At 40.4% G+C, this 26,270-nt stretch overlaps 1 protein-coding gene across 2 annotated transcripts in view; it reads right to left on the bottom strand.

Annotated features, from left to right (window-relative positions):
• Positions 1-414: 414 nt before the first annotated feature.
• Positions 415-26,270, bottom strand: part of elk1 (ETS transcription factor ELK1) — a 39,272-nt gene continuing 13,416 nt past the window's right edge. Inside the window, exons 4-11 of one of the 2 annotated variants that reach the window (XM_067593464.1) lie at positions 26,081-26,254; positions 24,942-25,088; positions 24,262-24,768; positions 24,024-24,174; positions 18,542-18,678; positions 18,296-18,379; positions 18,079-18,180; positions 415-8,654 (exon numbers count right to left, since the gene is read on the bottom strand). In XM_067593464.1, the coding sequence (XP_067449565.1) occupies positions 8,556-8,654; positions 18,079-18,180; positions 18,296-18,379; positions 18,542-18,678; positions 24,024-24,174; positions 24,262-24,768; positions 24,942-25,088; positions 26,081-26,254 (1,401 nt within the window). In that variant the 3' untranslated portion in view covers positions 415-8,555. The remainder of the gene's footprint in view (positions 8,655-18,078; positions 18,181-18,295; positions 18,380-18,541; positions 18,679-24,023; positions 24,175-24,261; positions 24,769-24,941; positions 25,089-26,080; positions 26,255-26,270) is intronic. The other variant, XM_067593465.1, reaches the window with a different exon arrangement.

The raw sequence follows: 26,270 nt of genomic DNA, 5'->3' as shown, positions 1-26,270 counted from the left end.
TGTGTTTTCAATGTTAGTGATGGAGGATAAAATCCACAGTGTGTCCACACAGTCATTTAAAAGTCTGTGTGAAGCTTCTATTCAGCTTCAGCAGTCTGAGTTAGTCATATCAAGTGGATATCTGACACATTTACAGTCTTTTTAGCATCAAATTCCCTCTTTGTGTTTCCTCGGACAGTGTTTCCCTGTTGAGCTGCAGGTGGAAGTATAGTAACAAAAAGAGGGACTTTGATACTAAAAAGACTGTAACGTTGAAAGATATCTACTTGATTTTGGACGCTGAAGCTTCATATTAGCTTCAGATAAACTTTTACATACATTTGGAACTTAATATTAGTTCATAATATTCACTGAAGAAACTTGCATGAGAGCTGGAGACACTCAGGTGAGTCAGTGATGAGACAGACCAGACTGTACAGAACAAAATAGTTTTATTACAGTCCTCCCCATGTGTGTGTGTGTGTGTGTGTTAGCTTGTAGCTTCACCTCGTAGAAAACAAGAGGAATCATCTGTAGAACATTTACACCAACAAAAAGTAAAGTCATGTCCATAAAAAATAGCTTTTCTTCTTGTTTTTTTTTGTTTTTTGTTTCCAGTAAATACAGGTAGAACATGTAGAACTCAGTCTCAGAAAAATAAAGGCAGGCCCCGCCCCGTTACATCAATAAACTCCTCGGCCAATCACAGCCGCCGAGGAGGGGCGGGGCCCTCGCGGGATTATGACAGCGACAATAGGCCACGGAAACAACACGTCATCATTAACAATCTTCAGCCATTGGTCAGGCCTCTCACATGTACAGAATATATTCATTTATATGTTCAGACGATATTTAGATTTCATCTTTGTACAGAAAACATCCTGCTGATAGAAAAGCTCTTTACAATTAGAAGAAAACTCTGGACAGGAAACAGCTGCTTCCCAGAGCTTTCTGTCTGATCCCCACACCGCTGCAAAGGATCATGGGACATTTTGAAGATTGTCAGGGCTTTCTGAAAAAACAAACTGATACTGACAGATATCTAAAGTTCGTTTGGATATTAAAAGGATTTGGCTGGTTTGGATCCAAACTAACAAGTATTGTGTTTGTATCAAAGCTGATGTATCTGATTCCTCCGTTGTTGTTCCAGAAACTATTAAAAACACGTCAGTGAGTCACAGCGCTGCACTGGGTCACATGTTCCTTCATGATGAAGAGTTTGGTCACGTTAGTTTGTTTAGAAACGGCTCCAAAGACTAATAACAGCATCATGTTTCCAGTCTCTGGAGAGTATTTGTCATAGACTGTTTAAAAATATGGACGTAGTTACCGTGACGTCACCCGTTGGTTTCTGAAGAGCGGTTTTGAAGCTCAAAGCGAGCCACGTGACACTGCCTAACTCCCAGCCAATCAAAAATGGGCAAAGAGGCGGGCCGAATGGCTGAAACAAGCCACCTAGCTGCTGGTGGACCTGTCACTCAAAGCAGCCATGTCCTTCATTATGCAGAACTTTACGGCTTAATAAAACTTAAACCCCCCGTACAGTTGTCATGAAAGAGGAAATTAGCTACAGAGACCAAAACCGTTGTTTGTACCAGGCTGTAAACGTGTTTATTTCTGCTGTAAAGTTGGGCATTTTAACATGGGGGTCTATGGGGATTGACTCGCTTTTGGAGCCTCAAGTGGTCGTTCAAAGAACTGCAGTTTTTGTCTTCATTTTACAGCCGCGGAGGTTGCTGCTTGGGATCCAACAGGAAGTCAGTTAGTCTCTACTGAACCACATCCAGGTTAATTCTTTACAGTCAGAAGACGATTTTTTTGGCTTAATGCACCACTGAGCAACTCTCATAGGAATGAACAGGACGCCATCTTTGAGTCCCGTATCCAGTTCTCCTTAATGCATCCATGGTCCTCATGGACAGGGTTTAGGATTAGACCTCTTCCTTACACAGAACTACTCTCCTGCGACTGAAAACATGATGCTGTTATTAGTCTTTGGAGCCGTTTCTAAACAAACTAACGTGACCAAACTCTTCATGATGAAGGAACATGTCACCCAGTGCAGCGCTGTGACGTGTTTTTAATAAGATATATCAGCTGTGATACACACACAATACTTGTTAGTAGATCAGTTCATTGATGGTTTGGATCCAAACATGAAGAAAAATATAGAAAATCAGCTGAATTGTCCTTTAAATTTTAGTGTTTTTTAGTTTGTTGTTTTTTACAGCGTTGACAGAGTTCAAATAAAAATATATTATATGGCCAAAAGTATGTGGACACCTTGAAGCAACTGATTATTTCAAGAACTTGTCAAATAAATTCAGGACTTTGAATAAAACTGACTTTTGGATTCTCCGCAGTAACAGCAGCCGTGTTGACGTCTGATTGGACAGAAAGCTCCAGATGTCAACAGATGTTTCCCCTCACCAGACTTTTACAAAGATCTACTTTTGTAAATGTCACGATCTCAAACATCAGTAAGTGGTCGGACCGGCAGCAGAAGGGGGCGAAACGCGAGCTGAGATCTGCGACATGAAATCATTTTTTGGTCTTGCCTGTGCGTGAAACGTGCGAGAAGACTCACACAAAGTTTTTGTTTGTTTTTTTGCGGTTTGTGAGTGACAATCATTTATGAAACGAGACGCTGCGGCGCTGGATTAACGAGGATTATTAGACGACTGTGAAAGATGATGTGCCGGTTTTAAATCTCCGTCGTCACGGCAACTTCCAAACTTCATCTCAGTGTCGATAATTCAGAAAACTAATAATTTTATTCTTCTGCCAAACATGAAACATTTTAATGTGCTTCTGCAGAATCATGTTTAACTGCAGAAGTTTTTACATTTTACAGGGAATTTTTCATATTTTGTGACTAATAATATTTGTTATTCAGTCGTTTTGTTTCATGGAAAATTTACACATTTTAATATAATAAAGACGGAAACACTGAAAAAAGTTTTAGTGTGTGGTATCTGAGCAAAGAGCTGATCAATTATTCAATATTATTGTTTAGAAAATTTCCTCTTGAATTCATATTGTGATGATGTCATCGCAACATTTTATATATTTTTCCATAAAATTTCTAAAACTAAATTTCTAAATAAATCTTTCTGAACAAGAATTATTTATAAAGCTGCAACAATGAGTTGATTAATCAATTATTTGCCAACAATTTTGATGATCGATTGATCGTTTGGTGTCATTTTATAAGAAAAAACGTCTAAATTCTCTGATTCAGCTTCTTAAATGTGAATATTTTCTGTTTTTTTTAGTCTTTATGACAATAAACTGAATATTTTGGAGATGTGGACATTTGAGGGACGTCGTCACCGTTTTACAGATCAAACCGCTAATCGATCAATTGAGAAAAGAATCACCAGATTAATCAATCATTAGTTGCAGCTCTAATTATTTAAATGTGTCGTCAGAGACGTTCTGTTAATGTAACGTTAATATTTCTGGTTATTATCAGATCATTGTGGGAAATGTTTCAAATCAATAAGCAGGATTGATTCATGGTGACACATTTAATTGATCAGATAAACCAGATTCATTTATTTTCCAGTAAATTCCTATAAAAATACGTTCATACTGATATCATGATCTTTACATGTTACATATATATGTTAATATATATTAATGGAAAGTATCCTGATCAATACTCTGATCATGTTTTCAGTCATTAATCAGCAGCAACATGTTTGTGCTGTTTAACGTGACACATCATTTTTTACAGCGTACTTCCAGCAACAACTAAAAACTGACATTTCGCTCAAAACGGCGCCGAGTCGAGTGGCGGCGGGCGGTTTATAAAACGGGAGTGTGGACATTACCCAGAATGCAACGCTGTTCAACCTAATGAATATAAAAACATTCTTCATGTTCTGCTGGTGAGAGAAACGTTAGCTTGACGTTAAAAGATGCGGAAACCGTCGTCCGAAGCGCGTAAAGTTAACTGAAGTTCACCGTAAATGGCTTGTTTGTTCATCACACATGCTGAAAGATGCACAGCCACGATTTACTTTTTACTTTCTTTAATATAAAAACGATGAAGATGCATCTTTCTTCTGCTGCTGCAGCTCTAAAATCTTTAAGGCTTCGTCGCTCTTTAAACTTTATATATATATATATATATACACTCAATATAAACCACGTCGTCATCTGATAGAAAAATAGAGTCATGCTGTAAAAGGAGAGAACAGTCGAACACGATGGCTTGGTGCTGCGTTCACGTCACTGCTGAGGGCTGGGAAATCACACCGCCAGGAACTGATCAGAGGCTCAACTCACACTGAAGTTGTCTGATTTTATATTAACAATAATTATGATGCTATATTCTAATTACGCGTCTCCTCTTACACTTTTTAATACATTTAAAGAATAATACCCAGATTCAGGCTCTGATGGTTGGTTATATTTTGGATCCAGGTTGATTAAATACCAGGATAAACTGCAGATTATATCAGCTGTAGATCATTAAAAAATAATCTAAATAAGTGCTGGAAAATGACGTCTCCAAAGATCATCTATTGTCTGACAGACTCATCACTCTGTCAGTCTTTCCAAGCAGCAAACAGAAACAATCTTCTCTAACTTTTGTCTCCCTCTAATGTTTAAGTTTTGTCATGTTTAAAACCATTTTAAACAGTTTTCCAGAGAGCTGAAACTTGCTATAAAGCTCCGTAAAGCCGAGGAGAGCTGCAGAGTCTCTGATAATTCATTTAAACATTATTATAAAAATATCTAACAGCTGTTTTTAAGTGTCAGTTTCATAAAATTTGGGGAGAAAAAAAACAGATTTTGACCAACGTGGTGAGAAAAATAATCAGACCTGCTTCAGTTTAACTGAATAAAAGCTTCAGTCAGTTCCTGATGGTCCAGCTGTGTGTGTGTGTGTGTGTGTGTGTGTGTGTGTGTGTGTGTGTGTGTGTGTGTGTGTGTGTGTCAGCAGCCGTCGTCGTCACACACACACAGAGAAGCATAGAAACACGTTAACAGCGTCATCACAGGGAGCTTCAGCTGCTCCGACAGCGACATCAGCAACGACATTAAACCTGCAGGTCAGCAAACAGTCGGGGTGTCAGGTTACCGTGGCAACCACAGAGCTCTGCTAGCATCACAAACAACAACAACAACAATAACAATAACAATAATAACAACAGTCTCTTTATAGAACCGTAACATGTCAGTTTGTGTCCTCGGACGCTCTGACGGCTCAGCCTCACTTTGGATTTGTTGCAAAATACAAAAACAAAACAAAACAAAACAAATAAACAGAAACTTGGTGGTTTGTAGAAAACTGCATCTGTTGTTTGTTTTTAATCATTTCTGCAGTTTCTGATGTTGCCACAAGTCGCCTTCACAGTAGTAACTTTTGTGCAGTTTTTTCTGAAATGTTTCATCGTCAGCAGGAGAAAAAACTGCAAAACAGAAAATTACAAAACGATTCTGGGAGAAAAACAAACAAACAAACAAAAACAAACCAAACCAGGAGCAGCAACAGTTGAGTCGTACTGGTTCCCAGTCAGACCACTAACAAACCTGCTGCTGGTTTAAAGGAAAAGCTGCTCAAAACAAATATTGATCTCGTTTATGTTTCTTCTCTTATCGAGTTAATTGATCAATAAAATCTATTCATGACGTTATTTTTAAAGCTTCCTTTACTTTTAATGCCTGAAACCATTGAACAGGAAGATAAATCTGAAAGATGCAGGTTTATAAAACAACCGTTTAACAACCTCGAAGCAAAGACGCAGCTGCAATAATCAATCAGTCAATCAGTCAATCAGCAGATGGATAGAAATGGATCGCCTGTTTTTGATCAAATTATCGTTTTTAAGAAGAAAAAAAAAAGTTTTGTGATGATGTCATCGCCTAATTTTATAATTTTTCCATAAAATCTCGAAAACTAAATTTCTAAATAAATCTGAACAAGAATTATTTATAAAGCTGCAACAATCAGTTGATTAATCGATTATTCGCCGTCAATTCTGATGATCGATTGATCGTTTGGTGTCGTTTTATAAGAAAAAACGTTTTAAAATTCTCTGATTCCAGATTCTTAAATGTGAATATTTCTGGTTTCTTTCGTCTCTGTAACTTTGAGTTGTGGACAAAACAAAACATTTGAAGACGTCATGTTGGACTCTGAGAAACACTGACTGATATCTTTCACTATTTTCTGACATTTTATGGACCAAACAACTAATCGATTAATCAATAATGAATATAACTGTATTATAACTGATAGTTGCAGCCATAAATCAAACGATCGTTTAAGTTATTTTTTACACAAAAATTCAGCAGCTTTCAAAATGTTCAACATGTTGTGGTTTTCATCCTCTTCTATGATAATAAACTGATTATTTTGGGCTTTTGGACTGTTGGTTGTTTGGATCAGTGGTGGAAAGTAACTGAGTACATTTACTCAAGTACAGTTTTGAGGTACTTGTACTTTCTACTAATATTGTACTTTCTACTCCACTACATGTATTTAACAGCTTTAGTTACTTTCCAGATTATTATTACAATAAAACCATCTGATACGTTTATATCTCCACACTGAAGAACGACAGCATTTAAACTTGTTTATCTGTTAATGATAAAAACAAACACGTGTTATAATAATATAACAGCCGGTCTGCATAACGAGTACTGTTACTTTAATATTTGAAGTACATTTTTGCTGATAATACTTATATTATCCTTGTAAAGGAGTATTTGTAGATGACAGTGTTTCTACTTGTATTAAATAAAGGATCTGGATGTTTCTGGGTAGAAATGATCAATAATAGAGGAAACTATTGTGAGATTAATGGATAATAAAGATAACGGTTCAGGTCGCCGTCGCCTCTCAGTTTGAGTCCCCGCAGGAAGGATTCAAATCTAACAACAGATGATAGTCGAGAGGAAACTTGTGGCAACATCACCGCAGACCGACGGCGCGACGACAGCGACGACTCGACGAGGCTTTCAGGAACCAATCAGAGAACAGATCCCTCCAGCCAGAGGTGCTCCATCAAAACACACATCTGGAATGAATTCAGATATCTATGAAACCAGTTACTTGTCAAATACAACAAACTATTTCTTTCAACATTTTGTTGTTTTTTTTTAAAGCCAAAAGGAATGTGACCACGTCCTCCATAAAACCTTGAAAAACACCAAAAACACCGTCTGTTAAAGTTTAAACTCGTCACTTTCTTCTAATTCAAAGACTCTTTTAGAAAATATACAATCTGTAACACGTCGATGCTTTTATAGAGAAATAACTTGGCTGAGTAAAAGCTCCCGACCAGGGCTAAAAATCTGCATCATCATCATCATCATCATCATCATCATCATCATCCCTCCTGTGATTAGTCAGTTCAAAATGATGCTGAGGAGTTCAGTCAATAACAGGCCATGCATATAACTGGAGAAAGGCGCGGCCTTTTAAAAAGCGGCCAATAAGAGCGAAGCAAAAAAAAAAAAAAAAAAAATCTCCCTAAATGGCTCTAAAAGTCATTTCTGAAGGAGTTTTTTTTTTTAAATCCAGCAGATGTGAGTTTACAAAATGACAAACAAGAGAAAGTCATCGGGGAGTGCTGCAATCAACACACACGCCCGTTAACGGTCGAGGAGCCGCGACGACCGCCGTCCGTAAAAACAGTCAAGAAACATCTGAAGAGGAAGGAGCAGGAACTGAAATAAATAAACACTTTCTTTAAAAAAAAAAAAAAGATCCAACGAGAAACATTTGAGATTAATCAGCGGTTTCCCTGTCGCACATCCTCATGAATATTTAATGAGCAGGAGGCGGAGCTGCAGCGATTCATGAAGATTAAAATGTTCTTTTCAGGAAACATCTCGCGTCCTTCAGGTCCTCAGACAATCAGATGATCGGTTAGAAAATTAAAGTTCTGATATTAAATGTTTATTATTTCCTCATTTCTCCAGTAAAAACACACGATTTGGTTCCAGTTTGCTGCTTTTTCTCTGTTTGGTCTCCCTGTAAACTGAATCTCTTTGTGTTTTTTTTCAAACCCGACTGTAATCAGACAACTACAAAGATATTTGTTGTCGTTTTTCACAGTTTACACACCGACATTTACATCAAACAATCGTTGTTGGTTTCAGCCCTCAGTAGCAGAAGAAAAAACGTTTTTCGCTGTCGGCTTCTCGTGATGCGTTCAAGTCAAGAGAATCTGTCCGGTTTTATAGCGAACTGGCGCCAAAACCTCATCGTAGCAACAAAAACAGAGAGAGCAGCTCTCCGCAAAATATTCTGTCAGTGTATCAGCGAAGGCGATCAACATCTCCGACATTCACCAAACTGTGATTCCTGTCTGGTTTTTTGGACGATGATGATTCTCCACCAGTGAAAGGCTCCCGTAAAACCCCTCAGATCTCCCAGTCTTACCAGTCAGGCCACGGCGGTGCCCCCCCCCAAAAAAACTATGTGGTTCCTGGTTTGAGTGGAGAGTTTCAGAGTCAGTGCAGGCAGGTCCAGTTCTCTTTCCAGCCCTCCCAAGGAGGAGGTGAGTGAAGGGAGACCGTCAGGCGGAGGAGCTGTGCGAGGCGGGTAAGGGAGCTCAGGGTTTCTGGGGGCCGGGGGACAGGACCACCGGGGTGGAGAGACCGTCGACGCTCAGGGCCGGGATGTGGATCTGATTACTGCCGTTAGTGGGGAACTAAAGAGAGACAAGAGAGAGAAGGAAGTTATAATCTAAGAGGTTTGTGTATCTTTGACATATGTAAAGTGAGTAAAGTTTATTTATAAAGCACCTTTCACAAACACCAAGTGCTTCACAGTCAAAGACATAAAATCAAATGCATCAAAATAAATAAAACAAAGACACCAGATAGAAATATACAAGGAGAGAGCAGATAAAATAGACTAATTAAGAGACAGAATAGCACAAACTATCCAAACGCCTGTCTGAACAGACGGGTTTTTAGCTGCTTTTAGAGGCTCTAATGTTCCAAAGCTAAGCGGCTGCCGACTGGAAAGCATGATCACCCCGAGTCTTAAAATGTGTACGAGGCACTCTTAGAAAGCCCTGGGTGGAGGATCTAAGAGCTCGGCTGGTGGTGTAGGGGTGCAGAAGGTCCGTAATGTGGAGCCACGTAGGGCTCTATGAGTGAGCACCAACATTTTAAAATGAATTCTAAAATTGACTGGAAGCCAGTGCAGTGAGGTTAAAACAGGAGTCGTATGTGACCATCTGTTGGATCGTGTTAAAAGCCGAGCAGCAGCAGCAGCGTTTTGGACAGTTTGTAAACGTTGTATGGAAGAATTATTAAAACCGGTAAAGAGAGAGAGTTACAACAGTCCAATCATGATGAAATAAAGGCGTGTATTAACATCTCCATTTCATTTCCTGATACCAGACCGCAGTTTGGCTGTTTCTCAGGTGAAAGAAACACGATCGGGTTAGCGTCTTAACGTGTGCTTCAAAACTCATTGATCGGTCAAAAATTACACCAAGATTATGCAAGGAAGGCTGAGAAGATGAGGATAAGGTACCGAGGTTCTTTCTGATCGGTGACTGAAGATTATCAGGGCCAAAGTTCAGGACTTCAGTTTTATCTGCAGAAAATTATTTGCCGTCCAATTCTTAATTGCATTTAAACAGCTGTTAAGTTCAGAGGATGTCATCAGCGTAGAGATGGTAGGAGATGTTCTTGAAACTGCTGATGATTTGTCCCAGTGGCAGCATGTATATGGAGAATAAAATGGGTCCCAGGATTGATCCCTGGGGGACACCACATGACAAAGCTGCAGTGTTTGACACAAATTCACCTACAGAGACTGACAAGGATCTATGTGTGAGATACGAGGAGAACCGCTCCAACACAGTCCCAGAGATGCCCACCAGGTGATTTATCCTGTGGATCAGAACGTGGTGGTCCGCAGTATCGAACGCTGCGCTGAGGTCCAATAAAACTAAAACAGAACAATCTCCAGCAGCTGCAGCCATTAAAATGTAAAGTGAGAACTAATGTTTCAGTTTTGGGAGTCAAACTATGGAGGGGTCTTAAAATGTAAAATAATGAAGGATTATGACGTAAAATTATAAAGATGTAAAATAATTAGGATTACAAGTTAGAGTAATTGTTTTTTCTTTATTTCATACTGCTGATATTCTGGGTTATCTTGTTGATTGTGGGCTTCAGCTTGTTCCTTTTTCAGTCATTGATTGTGTGAAATGAATCGGTATAAACATGTATGATGTGTTTCTCAGTTGCATACCCACACAAATTGTTGTTTTGTTCCTTATTTTATGTATGATCGAAATAAACCATTCATTCATTCATTCATTCATATATAAAATATTTTCTTTTCTCATGTTTTTCTTCCAGCCTCGTGATGCCGTATATTAGTTTTTCCTTAAAGGACAAGTTCTCAGTTTTTCATGTGTCTTAAACCAACAGTCAGGAGCCCAAATGAACATTGAAACCTGCTTTTCTTGCTGTAATCATTCCTCCTGTTCATACTGAAGAAGGAGATCCCTTCATAATTGATAAAAAGTCTGTACATTGTGTACCATGTATGGTTATATATATATATATATATATATATATATATATATATATATATATATATTAGACTGCAGAGTCCTGAGGGTAACAGCAGGACAAAGTCATATGGATATCATGTGGAAGGCAGAGCTCTGTAAAGCTTTGTCTGGGTCTGGTAGGAGTCTGTAAACAACTGAAGGTGCCTCCCATCAATATATACCAGTGAATTTCTTTCCTTCTTCAGAATTCTCCACAGAGACTCTGTGGAGACTCTCCGTGTCTGTAACATGTGTTCTGTTTGAATTAAAGAGACGCTTGACTTCAACCAACCTCAGCCTATTGATAATTTATCTATCAGTTTGGTCCTTCGAGCCGGATTCCTGGATGTGCTTCTCGGCCCTCTCTCCCAGCCGGAGCAGAGTAAAGTGCACGACAGAGGTTACAAAATCCTTTTCCTGTTACGGTCAGAGATAAAGGCGCTCATGGATTCCTTTGTGAGGTGAGAAGTTCGTCTGTCATCAACATTGAGTTGTGTAAAAGGCCTGAATTTGTAAGCCCAGCATCAAGCTATGTGGGAGAGAGTTTAGTGGTGATTTTGAACGGCTGTATCAGACTGGTAACCGTTGGGAGGGTGAAGGGAGGATAGGTGTGTCTACTGAGGTTAAAAGTGTGAGAAATAAGAAACTAAAAAGAAAAAAAAGGGGAGTCTGGGATGTGAGGGTTTTGTTGTATATGATAGTTATTAACAGTGTCTCAGTGAAATGAAAACTTACAATGTTAGTGATGGAGGACAAAATCCACAGTCCTCCTTCTGTGAAAAAATGTATTTAAAAGTTTATCTGAAGCTAATATGAAGCTTCAGCGTCCAAATGAGTCAAATCAAGTAGATATCTTTCAACGTTACAGTCTTTTTAGTACTAAAGTTCCTCTTTTTGTTACTATACTGGATGTGTATATCTTTTTAGATGCCCCATTGGCTGATAATGTGTCTAGATGTACATGATTGGTTGTATTTTATAATTATTTACGACTCTATTTAATGTTCTATGATGACCCTGATGAAGGCAACGAGCTGAAGAGCGTTGGACTAACAATTAAGTTGTTCTATATACTACTAAGTGTTGCTGGAGTTTGGACCTCTTTAGATTTATTAGAAGCAGGTGAAGTTGTGCCAGAAACCCTCGACTCTGCTTCTAAATGCTCGACCGCAAAAAGATTTTTGTTAAATTGAGGAGGAACAGTTGAGTAACGAGCATCAAGAGTAACACGGCTGGAGATACAGGAAGGAGACGATCCATTTAAAGCTGATGTAGAGACATCAGTACTAGTTTATAGGACGTATCTTCTTATATCTTGTGAGGAAACTGGCAGCTAACTGGAGACCTTTTGTTTCTGTCTTCAGAGGGCCAGAAAAGACCAGAGAGATGTTATATACATCAGGAGATTTGCGAAACATCAGGAAAATATTAAAACCCTTTAATCCTCTGCTTTTATATCACACACACACACACACACACACACACACACACACACACACACAGAGATAAAGAGTTAAGTGAAGCTGAGTCTCTTTATGTTCATCATGTATCTGTATAATCTGCTCTGAGTGTTTTTTCTGTCTCCATAAAGCTGTTTTGTACTTTTCTATGTTTATTGTGTCTTTACTGACTTTACATCTGACAACCAGAAATCAATTTTCAATCAGATACACGGATACAAATTTATGGAGCAACTTTCCTCATCAAGGTTAGAATTTATTTGTCTTTAAAAGGTCCTTTAGAGCATATTTAAAAAAGGCTTTAATTTTGGTTTTATAATCCTATTTGGTGTTTTGTTTTGTTGTTTTTTTAATAGTTTGACTTTGCTTTTCTTTTATATTTATGTATGAATTTTATTTATTGTGAATATTATTTAAATAGAGGTTTTTCTTCTTGTTGTTTGTGTGTATTTGTTTGATTTTAACCCGCACAAATAAATAAACTGATGTGAAAATGAACTGAACTCTGACGTTAAAGTAAAACATTGTGACTAAACCAGGATTCTGGATCAATCAGTAACTTTATTATTAATAATTACTATGATTATTTGATGGTTTCTTTATCTGAGGCTTAATAAGTCTCATCAGAATCAAACTGAATTGAAAAAAACAAAAAAAAAACAAACACATTTTCACCAACTTTCAGCTCCTAGTTGTTGACATTTTGGAGATTCAGGGTTTCAACATGATCAACAGCTTCATAAACAAACACGATTTCACTTCCTGCAGTTTCCAGTTTCACCAGAAGGAGGCGACACAGAACCACAAAACCCAAACACATCAAACCATCACACATGTTAAACCAACAGCTGCAACTATGAGTCGATTAATCAATCAGTTGTCAACTATTGAATGGATCACCAACTATTTTGATAATCGATTAATTATTTTGAATCATTTTTTAAGAAAAAAAAAATCCATATTCTCTGATTCCAGCTTCTTAAATGTGAATATTTTCTGGTTTCTTTAGTCCTTTATGACAATAAACTGAACATCTTTATTCATGGAATGAAGCTGCTTTCAGACAGCGAGCGGTTGTAGCTGCCCCCGGCAACAGTGGTGTTCTGTATTCTGATTGGACGGCAGCGGGGGGTGCACCTCCACGTCTGCATCAGATCCCACTAACGACCTGCTGCTGCCATCATCTACTGTACCGTCATCAAACAGCCGGTGTGTTTGGCTCCTCGACGTCTCGTTAACACACCGAAGAACATCACATAAACCTTTTTTTTCCCTTTTTAACATAACATTAAATGTAGTTTTTCAAGCAGCACAAATTAAGTTCCATTTGGCAAAAATCTCAGAGTGTTTTCAGTGTTTGAAATGACAGATGGAGTAAAAACTGTGAGCCAGAAAACTGCAGAGACACCAGCTCTCTGTGTGTGTGTGTGTGTGTGTGTGTGTGTGTGTGTGTGTGTAGGACATGGATCAGGTACAGGTACATGCGGTGCACAGTGTGTGTGTGTGTGTGTGTGTGTGTGTTGTAGAGGAGCTCTGATTAGTTTAATAAATATTCTGGATTCAGAGTCACATTAAAACACAAAAAAATCAACTTTTCTTTTTTTGAACATTTTGCTGATAATCTTGCAGATTGATTCCCGACCGGTCGTCTTTCTGCTTCTGCTGCGACAGACAGACTGCAGAGGACACACCTCCCACCAACCTGAGTCAGCTTAACACCTTAACAACACCTGCTGCTGCTGAATAACAGTCAGTATGTGAGCAGAGACGTGGAGATGATTTATATAAACCTACTAAGAAACGAATCACTGCGTCTTACATGATAAAATACACAGTAACGTTATCCACTTCTATGTGATTATAAGTGTTGAGTAAGATCAAGTTTACAGTCTGTTCATCAGGACTAATTTGGAACACGGCAGGTGGCTGGAGGTGCTGCAGCTCATCTGACAGCTGTGATGATACATCAGATATAAAACGCTGAGAACCGCTGAGAGTTTTGGGGAATCCCAGAATATAAAGTAAAGTCCCCTTCTAAGCCACAACTTCTCAGGTGAATCATTTTCATTTTAACATATCAAGAGGAGTCTCAAACCTCCTCCATGTTGGGCTTTTTGTGTCTGTGTTTTCCTCTTATATGGAATGGGAAATATATTCAGTAATGATTATCATGAAGTTTTGTTCACACATTCACTTTCCCCTCAGGATGAAATGTAATTATCTATCTACATCATCAGATGAGAATTTTTATTTGTGCATTTATTTTTTTGTCCTTTGTGTTTAGTGCTGATTAGCAAATGTTAGCATGCTAACACACTAAACTAAGATGGTGAAGCATTACTAAATATCAGCATGTTAGCATGTTGAGTTACATGACTGTAGTGTCTTCCACACTACAAACTAATTCTATTCAGTATGAACTACACGCTACTCGTCACGGTCATAGACTGTATAAAAATATGGACGTAGTTACCGTGACGTCACCCGTTGGTTTCTGAAGAGCGGTTTTGAAGCTCAAAGCGAGCCACTACGGCCCGTCGCCATCTTGGCAGTGCTTGATGCTGCCTAACTCCCAGCCAATCAAAAATGGGCAAAGAGGCGGGCCGAATGACTGAAACAAGCCACCTAGCGGCTGGCGGACCTGTCACTCAAAGCAGCCATGTCCTTCATTATGCAGAACTTTATGGCTTAATAAAACTTAAACGGGTGAGTTATAAAAAAATTCACCCCCCGTACAGTTGTCATGAAAGAGGAAATTAGCTTTAGAGACCAAAACTGTTGTTTGTACCAGGCTGTAAACATGTTTATTTCTGCTGTAAAGTTGGGCATTTTAACATGGGGGTCTATGGGGATTGACTCGCTTTTGGAGCCTCAAGTGGCCATTCAAGGAACCGGCACTTCTGCATTGGCTTCATTTTACAGCCCCAGAGTTTGAACAAGTGTTAGCAGCAGCTCGGCTAACGGGCCATAACGGACGTCCGGTGGTCGCCGAACATCGTCGGAGAAATATTGATTTTTTTAGGTAAAACAGCTTAAATTAGTATTTTAACGATTTTAATCTGCGTGTACGTTTGTTTTTGGAGAGGAGGAGACCTCTGCGGATAATTCGGCTCCCGGGAGAAACCGGCCGAACGTCTGAATCTAAAGTTATAAGAGAAATAAACCGAACAAGTGTTAGCAGCAGCTCGGCTAACGGCCCATAACGGACGTCCGGTGGTCACCAAACATCGTCGGAGAAACAATGATTTTTTTTTAGGTGAATCAGTTTTATTCAGTGTTTTTACCTGTAATCTCCGGTTCCGTTTGTTCTGGAGAGGAGGAGACCTCTGCGGGTAAAAACATCCTGAATGATGAACACTGGAGTAATCCTATCCCGGTGAAGCTGGTTATTTAACGAGGAAGACAACAACTCCCATGATCCCTTGCTACTTCACACCGTCATCACACTCCGTCTTTTGTTATTGTTTTGATTGAGACCCCTAGCGGCTGAAATGACATATTGTGCGTTTAATCGCAGAGTTTTTCCATTCCTGCTCCAGTTTGTTTTTTTTCCTTCTATGTGATGACCCTTATCTTCAAGAGCATTTTTCTTGAGTTTTATATGATCAAGACAGTCCTCGAGCACACCACTACCTCTTTTTCACAAGTTTTTATTCCAGATGTTTCTCATCTATTTTTCCTCTTTTGATGTAATTCCAGCAGCATCAATGTACACTATGAGACGTGTAACGCTGCCCTCCACATGTGCAGTTTTACCCTCGCTGTGCGTTGATTTGTAGAACAATAATGTTAAACCACAGTGTCCATTTAAACTGAAATCAGGCTGGTCTGGTTTGAGTATATTGAATTTTGCCTCTTTTCCAGAGTCAAAACCTGCTTATAATAAATGTTTGGAGGAGAGTCTTCGTCTTTAGTATCCAAACTGATGATGACGCTAGAATAGAAGGATCACTGAGGTCATTTGGATTCATCCTCAACATATCTGTACCAAACTTTATGATAATTCATCCAGCAGCTGTCTGTCTGTCTCACAGACTGACATCTACAGAGCTGCTCTTCTAAAAACCTGACAGTTGCACCGCTGTGATAATAATATGTGTGGTTCTAATTTGAACTGCAAAATGTGTTGCACAAAAAAATCTACATATTGCAGCAATGTGTGATGATGAAGAGCTGAACACGTTTGTGCTTTTGATGTGGTTTCAGTTCACAAAGCTGCACACAAACCGGTCAAAGATGTTTGTGGTTGTGAGTAACGGTGGGAAACCTGTAAACAAGTCACAGGTGACATTTTTTTCTTTTTTCAAGGAGATTTGAAAACATTTGATATTTTGTTCCAAACCTGCAGTCACACGCTGAGATCCAACAGGTTAATTATACACTTTAACTCCTATAATTTAAAACCTTCATTTATATTCTGCTGTTTTATATTTGATTACATTTTAGTAAAAAGGCTCCCTGTTTTCTGCTCCTGTTTAGTATAATGTTAATGTTAAAACAGTCCTGTCATACTCAACGCTCTGCTTAAAACAATACAGTTATCTATCACCTCGACTTTTTTTCTTTTATCACTATCTTAAATGACATTTCCAGTGAAGGTATCTCATATTAAAATCTCTTAAGCATAACGCCTCCCTTTCCTGTTTTCACTGAGAAAACTCAGCAGGGTGAGTTGAGTTTCACTGACAGCAGCTTAAATGGTAAATGGGCTGCATTTATATAAAGCCTTTTTCTAGTCTAACGACCACTTGGAGTGCTTTACAACAAACGCCAGCATTCACACACACACGCACACACACACACACACACACACACACACACACACACACACACACACACACACACACACACTCAAACACTGATGGCAGAGGCCACCGTGCAAGGTGCCAACCTGCTCATCAGGAGCGATACAACGCTTTACAGTGTTTCTAATACTCATTCACCCATTGCTTCCTGTCTGTCAAAGAACTGACTTTAAGATATTGCTGTTGGTTTATAAAGCAGTGAATGGTTTGGGGCCAAAATACATTTCTGATCTGCTGCCTCCTCTCAGGAGGTCTGGATCAGGTCTGGATCAGGTCTGCTTTCTGTCCCCAGAGTCAAAACTAAACATGGAGAAGCAGCGTTCATTTTTTATGCTCCACATATCTGAACAAACTCCCAGAAAACTGCAGGTCTGCTGCGACTCTCAGTTCTTTTAAATCGCAGCTGAAGACTTTCCTGTTTGCCTTTCATTAAACCACATTGAGGGTTAATATCTTACACTGCACTGTTACTGTTATTCTCTTGTTTTATCTGTCTTATTCCCTTTTAGCTTCCTTTTATTTCTAAATGTAACACTTTCTAATTGTTTTTATATGTCTTTTTACTTGTGTTGCTTTTATATTCTGATTTAATACCTTTTGTGCTCTATGTAAACCACTTGAAATGTGCCATACAAATAAACTTGTCTTGCCACTGACACACACACACACTTTGGAGCAGTTTGGGGTTCAGTATCTTTCGCGAGGACACTTCAACGTGCTGACTGGAGGAGCCGGGGATCGAACCACCGACCTTCCGATAAGTGAAAAACCACACAGCAACTGAAAAACTAAAGTTCCTTCAGAGTTTCTGCAGTTAAATTTAAGTTAAATTAACACCACATGCTGTTGAACGCGTTTCACAATCATAGCGGTCAAAATATGAAAGTATGATGGTAAACCAGCAGGGACGATACGACCTAGAATAATTTTTATCAGACTTCCCGGCAGTTTATAACAGTAATTGGACCCAGATAAGCAGCAGAAAAATGCTAAACTCTCTTCTTTCCCACAATGACTGGATGCTGCTGGAGCTGCAGCAGTGACAGTGTTTGCTGCAGATCTGATGCTGCTGACTGAAACTCTAAACAGCTTCCTGCAGCACCTTCTCACCTACAGTCTATAGATGTAAAACGTCTCCCGACGGTCGACAAATGCACACAAAATAATCTTATAACTAACCTTTGGACAGGTCTTTATAAAGGGACCGGTCTTTATTTGTTACTGCCAGTTACAGTATCTGGATTTAGACAGTTATGATAACCATTACACGCAGCAGGCTCGGTGTATTACCTGGAAGGAGAGCTTGGCGGGGGAGCGGGGAGCGATGGGACTGAGCGTGCTCCAGAAGTGGATGGTGGAGGGAAGAGGACTGGGAGTCAGCAGGACCGGAGTCTGGACGGAGAGAAAGAGAGTTTCATATCAGATGAAAAACAACGAAAAAAGTCAGAGAACAAACACAACGTTTCAACACAACAACAACCGTCTTCTTCGAGGGCGGTGCGTTTACCAGAGCGTGGGAGGTGATGACGGTCGGCGTGAGCGTGTTGGTCGCTGATCCGGGAGCCAATAAACTGTTAACAGCTGCGTTAACCTGCGGAGGAAACAGAGGATGTGATGTCACAGGCTTCACAGCTGGAGCCCAGTAAGGCGCTGCCAGGGTCGAGGGTTCGATTCCCAACCGCATCAGTTCATTTAATATTCAAGAAAAATTCAAAATAATTGATTGATGTTGTTGAGAGTGCAGGCTGCGGACCTTATCCAGGGAGAGGCCGGGAGGGAGGGAGGGGGAGGAGGGCAGCTCCAGGCCCCGCGGCTTCTTTGGTTTGGGAGGAACGGCGTCTGAGGTCGAGGTCACCGCTGAGGATGATGTCACAGGAGGGACGGAGGTATCTGAGAGAGAGAGAGAGAGAGAGAGAGAGAGAGAGAAAAACTGAGAAAAAAACTAATGTGAACACAGAGACTGACGCTCCCACGCTGCTCAAATACAACAAAGTGAGAAAACAAATCCTCCCAAATTCTGCAAAAACATCTTCTTCAGATCAAAATCCTTCTGATTCATTTATTCTCAGAAACAGAATAATTTATAACTGCCAGTAAAGCAGAAAATTAATCACCAACTATTCTGAGTCTTTTGTTTTTTAGAAAAAACGTCCAAATTCTTTGATTCCAGCTTCTAAATGTGAATATTTTCTGGTTTCTTACGTCCTCTATGACAGTAAACTGAATGTTTTTGGGTTATGGACAAAACAAAACACTTAATATTGTAAAACAAGGCTTTTTCTAACCATTTTCTGATATATTATAAACCAAACTAGTAATAAATGAATCAATACAGATTATTGGATAATAAAAACAATCATTAGTTGCAGCCATTAAATGCCAGTCATAAAAAACACACCAACAACTGAATGAAACTGCATGCAAACAGACTCATGAATGTTAAAAGTGACTTCCTGCTGCTCGCTGTATGAAACAAAGCTGATAAATCATCTGGGTGAACGTAGCGGCTCATATTAGTTTATCACACATATATCAGCACCAGCATATCTGTGGTCTGATCAGTACCAGTAAATGCCAGTAAAGAAATGTCAAAGATAAGTTTGAGGTCATTTGTCCTCCAGAGAGTGTTGACAAGTTTCTTTTTACACTATAAAATATCTCAAACACTGCAGTTTGTATTTTGCCTTTATGTTAAAAAAAGATTTATTGGACTCTGAAATTTGGTTACAGGCATCTGCCTTAAAACTCCAGTACAGGCTGGGCTGCAGAGAGGACTGACGTCAGCTGGAGAGTGTTGTTGTTGATATCTGAAACACCCTAACAACCACCCAGAATTAAAGGACGGGCTCACAATTCGTCAAGTGTGTCTGGAGCCCGAATGAACAGTGAAACATGTTTTTCTTGCTGTAATCGTCCCTCCTAAAATCCACCGCAGCAGCCATTTAATAGCTCCTTTATAACTGTCTGTACACACACAATAGCAACTCCTTATCTGCTCCCATAGCAAACACCTACTGACACCAACAACAACCACCTTGAAATGCCCTCAGATATCTCCCCGGTTACCGCTTAGCGACAGCAGACCTGCCAACCCTGGACGAATTTTTTCAGTACCACTTCCCCGACCTGGATGCAAATCACTGCTGTTCACACAATGAATTATTGTACATAATTTGCAAACATACACATAACATGTGTACACATGCAGCAAACTGACAACAATGTGAAGGATGCCTGTAACAGATTGTTTACAAAAATATGTGCAGATGCCAAAACTGTTAGTTGGTCATTTATGCCTGTTTGTCCATTTGTCTTTCACCTGCCTAAACACAGATAGTAATAATAATAATAATAATAATAATAATAATTCACTTTATTTGTATAGCACCTTTCATACAAAATGCAACTCAAAGTGCTTCACTTTTAAAATAAATAAATAAAACTAATACATATACATACATACACACATATATATACACATACATATAGATAGATAAACAAATAAATAATTGAGAACATTAACAGGAAGAATAAAAGGAGGCAAACAGGAAAAATGAATGAATCTGAAGTAAAAGACAATCATTAATCAATAAGAATACAAATGCCTTAAAATGGACTAAAATGTTTGAGTATATGATATGGTGTAAAAGTCATTTCATATAAAAGTCATCTTCATGCCATATCATGAAGAAAGGCTCGGTTAAAAAGATATGTTTTTAAGCATCGTTTAAATCCTCCTGCTGAGGATGATCTAAGGGCTCGTGAGGGAGCATAAGGAATAAGGGAGTCTCTGATGTAGCTCGGCCCTGACCCATTGGGAGCTTTAAAAACGAGTAACAGGACTTTGAAGTCGATGTAACGGGACAGAGTGAACTCAGCAGCCACACATTTCCCTGTTTTGCGTCTTCAGGTTATGCTAACCCATTGTTGCTAACTTTAGAGCTAACCCCCTTCACTACTCCAGCACTTGGGGAAACAACAGACTTTTTTTAGCATTTATTAACTAGCACACCATAGTCTGCACTGTACATTTACTGCCACACTGACAACTTACTCCTAACCTTTTCCTCTGCCCTGCTCGCATCCACCGTCACTTCTCTGCCGCTCACTGTTTCCCGCTCGCTACGCAAACATACTACGTTTGTTTGCGTAGTATTCCTTAACGGAGTTACGCTACCAATGGTTTCCAAGGCAACGACACAGAGGTTGACTCGCGTACCAGAGCAGCGCTGCACAGAGACTCCCAAACACTATTGATTCCTGAATGAATGGATATCTGACGTTATTTTTAGCATTAAAAATATTTTTTGGGCCTGGCGGGGGTTCATATTGTTATACTTACAGGAGAAACACAGATTCAGTAAACGCTCAATAAACGTTGAGTACAGTTAGACCCAGCAGTCTCCGTTAGGTTGGGCGAGTTCAAAGTTGTGAAAACAAGGGGGGTGTTTTGAATACACCCCCTTGTTTTCACAGGTAATTTGTTAGTCTGTCCCTCCCGCTGCAGGAAATAATGGATTAATCCTGGAAAGCTGTTGCTGTAGCACGTTTCTTCTTCTGAAAGTAACACGGAGATTATTCGACCAATGAGAATTTGGTCGGATGACAGCATATCGACCAACTAATCGACCAGTCGACTGGGAGACTACAGCCCTAAAAAAGTGCATTGCAATAGTCTAATCTACTTGAAATAAATAAAAAAAAAAGCATGAATTAGTTTTTCAGCACCTTGTTGAGTCAGGAATGGTCACACCATGGCAATATTTCTGAGATAAAAGAATGCTGTTTTAGTCACTTTGTTTATATGGGATTTGAAGCTTGAGACAGAATCTAAAATGACTCCTAGGCTCGTTACCTCTGATTTGATTAAGGGAGTCAGGTTGCCAAGTCTTTGAAGGATCTCAATTAATAAGATTTCTGTTTTTTCCTCATAAAAAGTCATCACTCATCCATTTATTGATTGTGGACAGACAGGTAGTCAGAGAGTTTAGAGCAAGTGGATTGCTTGGTTTTACAGCTATATATATAATTGTGTATCATCGGCATAGTGTGTGGAAGTTAACATGTTCTCTGATGACATCACCTAGCAGAAGCATGTATATTGAGAATAGCAGAGGCCCGAGGCAGCTCCCTTGTGCAACACCAGAAGTTATGACACATGTTCCCCAAGACTAATGAAAGACTTCCTTCCTGTAATGTATGTCAGGAACGAGTTTGAGAGGCCGACCCAGCTCTCAAGGCGATTTATGAGATGAACACAAGGAACACAATTTCACTCAGGCTACACACTAACCTCCCACTACTGCTGCATTTACATAGTTCATATTGTTTTCACCTTCACAATAATCAAACTTTAAACCAATTTGATTTTTGAAAATATGATTTTCAGCTAATTTGAACAGATGATGACAATGTAGCTGTAAAACCCAAACCAGCCTTAAATAAATATTTTAGAGCTGGTTAATACAACAGTTCTCATTATAGGAAGGTTATAACTCAGTGTTATGATGACCTAATGACAATACAGGCTGAATATAAACATGGCTGCTGAAACTATAGGAGTCATCACATCCCTCCTTAAATATTGTACTTAATTTGCAGTGAGGGGTTGTTTCCTTGAAATTTTCCTGGAGTAGGCAAAGTTATAAACTACAGTGCCAACACACACACACACACACACACACATACACACACACACACATAGCAGGCCACAGGTCCATCATGCCACTGCTCCTGTCATTACAGTTACAGGTTTAGCTGCAACAATAATTATGACTACACACAATGAAAAAGTCACGTTTTACAATCTGCGACATACGGACAATATATCCTAACGTTACTTTGCCACTTTAAATGCCTGGTGAACTAGCAAGCTAGCTTGCAAATTATGTAACTTTAGGCTAACGGTATTAACGTTAAATATTTTCCCAAAATTGGAAGGTCTGCGTTAACATAACACAATTCACAATTTCAACTTTCCGAATCCACCCCAGTCCGTTTACGTTTACAAAGGAAAAGTTAAAAGTAGCGTCCTCACTTGAGGAAATAACCAGCTGGAATGAGAGGGGGGATCATGAGGGTTAAAATCAGTGACATGTATTTGTCAAGTGTGACCGTATCATGGATGTATGGACCATATCCCCGCTGATATTTGGGTGAAGGCTGGAGGAATGAATCCGGTGCTATGATTGGTCGAACTCTTCTTCTTCTGTTGCTTTTCGGCAGGCTACAAGCTGCTGCCTCTTGCTGTCGGACTTGAGTTCTGCATGTGCACAACTGAACCATAGATTTATGAATTGAACTCACAGGTGTCACGAGCCTTTGCGTAGTTTAGAGTGACAAATCGTAGCAGCGCACTTTGATGTCAAAATGTGTAGTACAGGTTGGCAGGTCTGCAACAGGTGACTTTGCTGTGATGTAGAACCTGTGTTCTTTTTCCCCTAAAGGTGAATGTTAATCCCAGTTAGAAACTAGTACCGTCTTTCTTTTTCTTATTGTTATTCACCACAACTGACCGATCCCCTCCAGACATGTATTAATATAAAAATACTCTGCTTGGAATGATAAGGAATGTGATATGAGTGATATATATGTTCCACAAACAAGTATTATTACCACGCTAAAATCCTAAAAAAATGGCATCTACTCTTTCTTCCTAATTAAAAATCCAGAATATATATATATATATGCAAATACCATTCTTTTCAGAGGTTTAACTCCTGGACACCAGATGTCTCCTCCTTCACTGTAAAGTCTGTTCTCAGTGTGAATACTGGACCATGATTGGCTTCCAAACTAGATGTGATGTCACAAATCCTGCTCGTAGGCCCCGCCCCTTAAAAAATCTGATTTTCAGTGAGCTCAGAGAAACTTTTCTCCTTCGGCAGATGAAGGTGAAAACAAACTGAACATAATATCATTCTGCACAGTGAAGCTCAAACACACAACTGAAAGAAACAAGAATAAAATCATCATCCGCCCTGCAGGGACCAGAGAGAGAAGTGAGCTTTTAGTTATATCTGGTACAATAACTGTATTGTGCATCGTCCCTGTTCAATGAACAATGAAATAAAAAATACTCCATAAAATCTCCTCTGATGTTTGGGCAGACAGTCTTCATTTAGGAAACAAGCTAGTGACACAGCTGCTACACAAACAAGCCAAACAGTATCTAATAACACCTTAGCAGCTCCAGAGAAACCACATAGCAACGCCTAAAGAAAAGAAAGAGTTACCTGTTAGCGAGTCCTTGGCCTCCCCCTTTGCTCCCCACTCCCCTCCAGGTTGTTGACCTCCGACCCCAGGCTCCAAGCAGGAAGGGGGCGGGCTCTCCACGATGGTGAGGGGAGGCTCTGCTTCCCCGGAGCCACAGATCAGCTGAGGAACCTGTAAAGACGAGCACAGACGAGTCAAACAAATCAACCAGTTAATCAAATCATGAACTGATGATGGTTTATCTCCTCCTCCTCTCACCTCCTCCACCTGTTTCTCCTCCAGAGACACCATCTCCAGGAGCTCCTCCCGTGACGGCAGGTTCTCCTCCTTGATGACGATGGGGGGAGGAGGAGGACGTGTGGTGGTTGGAGCAGAAGGAGCAGCGACAGAGGGAGGCGCAGCCGCCATGGCCGCCTGCTGCTGCTGCTGTTGCTGCTGCTGCTGCTGTTGCTGTTGCTGTTGCTGCTGCTGCTGCTGCTGCTGCTGCTGCTGAGGAGGAGGAGGGTTGATGATGACGAAAACGGGCGGGGGGTGATTCTGGTGAGGAGCAGCGTGGGGGTGAGGAGGGAAGCTGGCAGTGTTGGCGACTCCCCCGCAGTCATCCTGTTGCGGCACCTGGGGGCCCATGGCGACGTGGGGCGGAGGGACGGGACTCACCGACCCACCGACGGGACCCAGGGGGATGAGGGGGGTGAGGGAGGAAGGATCCCCGATGCTGGTGAGATAAATCTGGGGAGGGTCGTTCAGAGGAGGAGCAGGAGGATTCTGGGAAAGAAAGAAAGAAAACTGTTGGACAACTTAAAAAACAAAAACTTCCGTTATAAACATTAAGATATTTTCACAGCAGTGGAGCTAAAATTGTCCTGATGGTGGCGTTGGAGGACAGCTAACAGGGTCGTTAAAATGTGACCCGTGAGGGGGCGTGGCCTATTACTGACCTGTGATTGACTGGAGGTGTTGGCAGGTATCTGGGGGCTGAGAGCTGGAGTCGGACAGGGAGATGGCTGAGTGACAATCACCTGGAGAGCAGGATCAACAGCGCCGCCTACTGATGGAGAGGATTTAGACTCCGATAATAAACAGACCTGAGAGGAGGAAGAGGAGGAAGAGGAAGTTTAGTCTATGGGACCAGAGCACAGCCCACTATAGTTACTGTATCACCTGCCGTTGTATCTGTGTGTCTCTGGACAGCACACAGCATGAGTTAATGTATCTACCAGTGTTTCCCAGAGGTTGACTGCTTTGGCCTGGCGGTGGTGCCGGAGGGGTAGGGCACACATTTCTTCTTTCTCTATTTCTCTGTTTAGCGTCTGCAGGTTAGGCTAACCCACTGTCGCTAACTGTGGAGCTAACAGCAACAGATGTGTCTTGAGAAGCTGCAGTATTTATTAACTGACACACTGTAGTCTGTACTGTACATTTACTGCCAGATCGACCACTCACTGCTTACCTTTTCCTCTAATCCACTCTCATTCACCGTCACTTTTCTGCCGCTTGCTCTTTCACTCAACCGCTCACTCACCTGCTACGCCACATTTTATGCACTGCCCTGTTCCTTAAACAGAGCTGCACTACTACGAGTTTCTCAGGCAACGACACAGAGGTCACATCTCGGGGCTCCCAAACGCTTTAAATTTCCGAATGAATGAATATTTGGCTTTATTTTGGGCATTAAAATTTTTTTTTTTGACGTGGCAGCCCGCCAGTCCTGTACTATTATAAGGGTGTCCTCAAAATTCCACAGTGCAATGATATGTTCACCAATTTCTAGGGTTGCGCAATCATTTTTATTTTCATATCAACCTACTGTCATAACCAGAGATCTCTGATGGACGAGCCCCATCACCTCCTCCATCACTCCACCAGATTTAATTTTATTTTCTACAACAATTTAGTTCCTTAATATTGAAAACAACTATGACCACGACTATCAATCAGATTGACTATCTGATCGATAGTCACAAGCCTGAGACACACTAGAATACAACAACGTGCAAAATCGATTTTGCGTAGATCGAAGCGTGTTTGTTCCCATGTTTGGGGTCAGTCTCTCCCTCTCTCTCTCTCTCTCTCTCACCTCTCTGGCCGTAAGGTCCACCTTGGAGGCGGGGTCTTGTTGCAGCAGCAGCTCTGTTTTGATTGGCCGTGGGTTGGGCGAGGCCTGCAGTGATTGGATGGTGAAGGTGGAGTAGAGGCCAGACTTCATGTAGTCGTTACGGGAGCTTTTCTGGGAGCTGCTGGGTGAGGAGCGCTGCGGATCCACACAG

Source organism: Thunnus thynnus, chromosome 6 (assembly GCF_963924715.1).
Source record: "Thunnus thynnus chromosome 6, fThuThy2.1, whole genome shotgun sequence".
NCBI lineage: Eukaryota > Metazoa > Chordata > Actinopteri > Scombriformes > Scombridae > Thunnus > Thunnus thynnus.
Note: the sequence above shows the minus strand (reverse complement) of the source record. Positions and strands in the feature narration are given on the sequence as shown.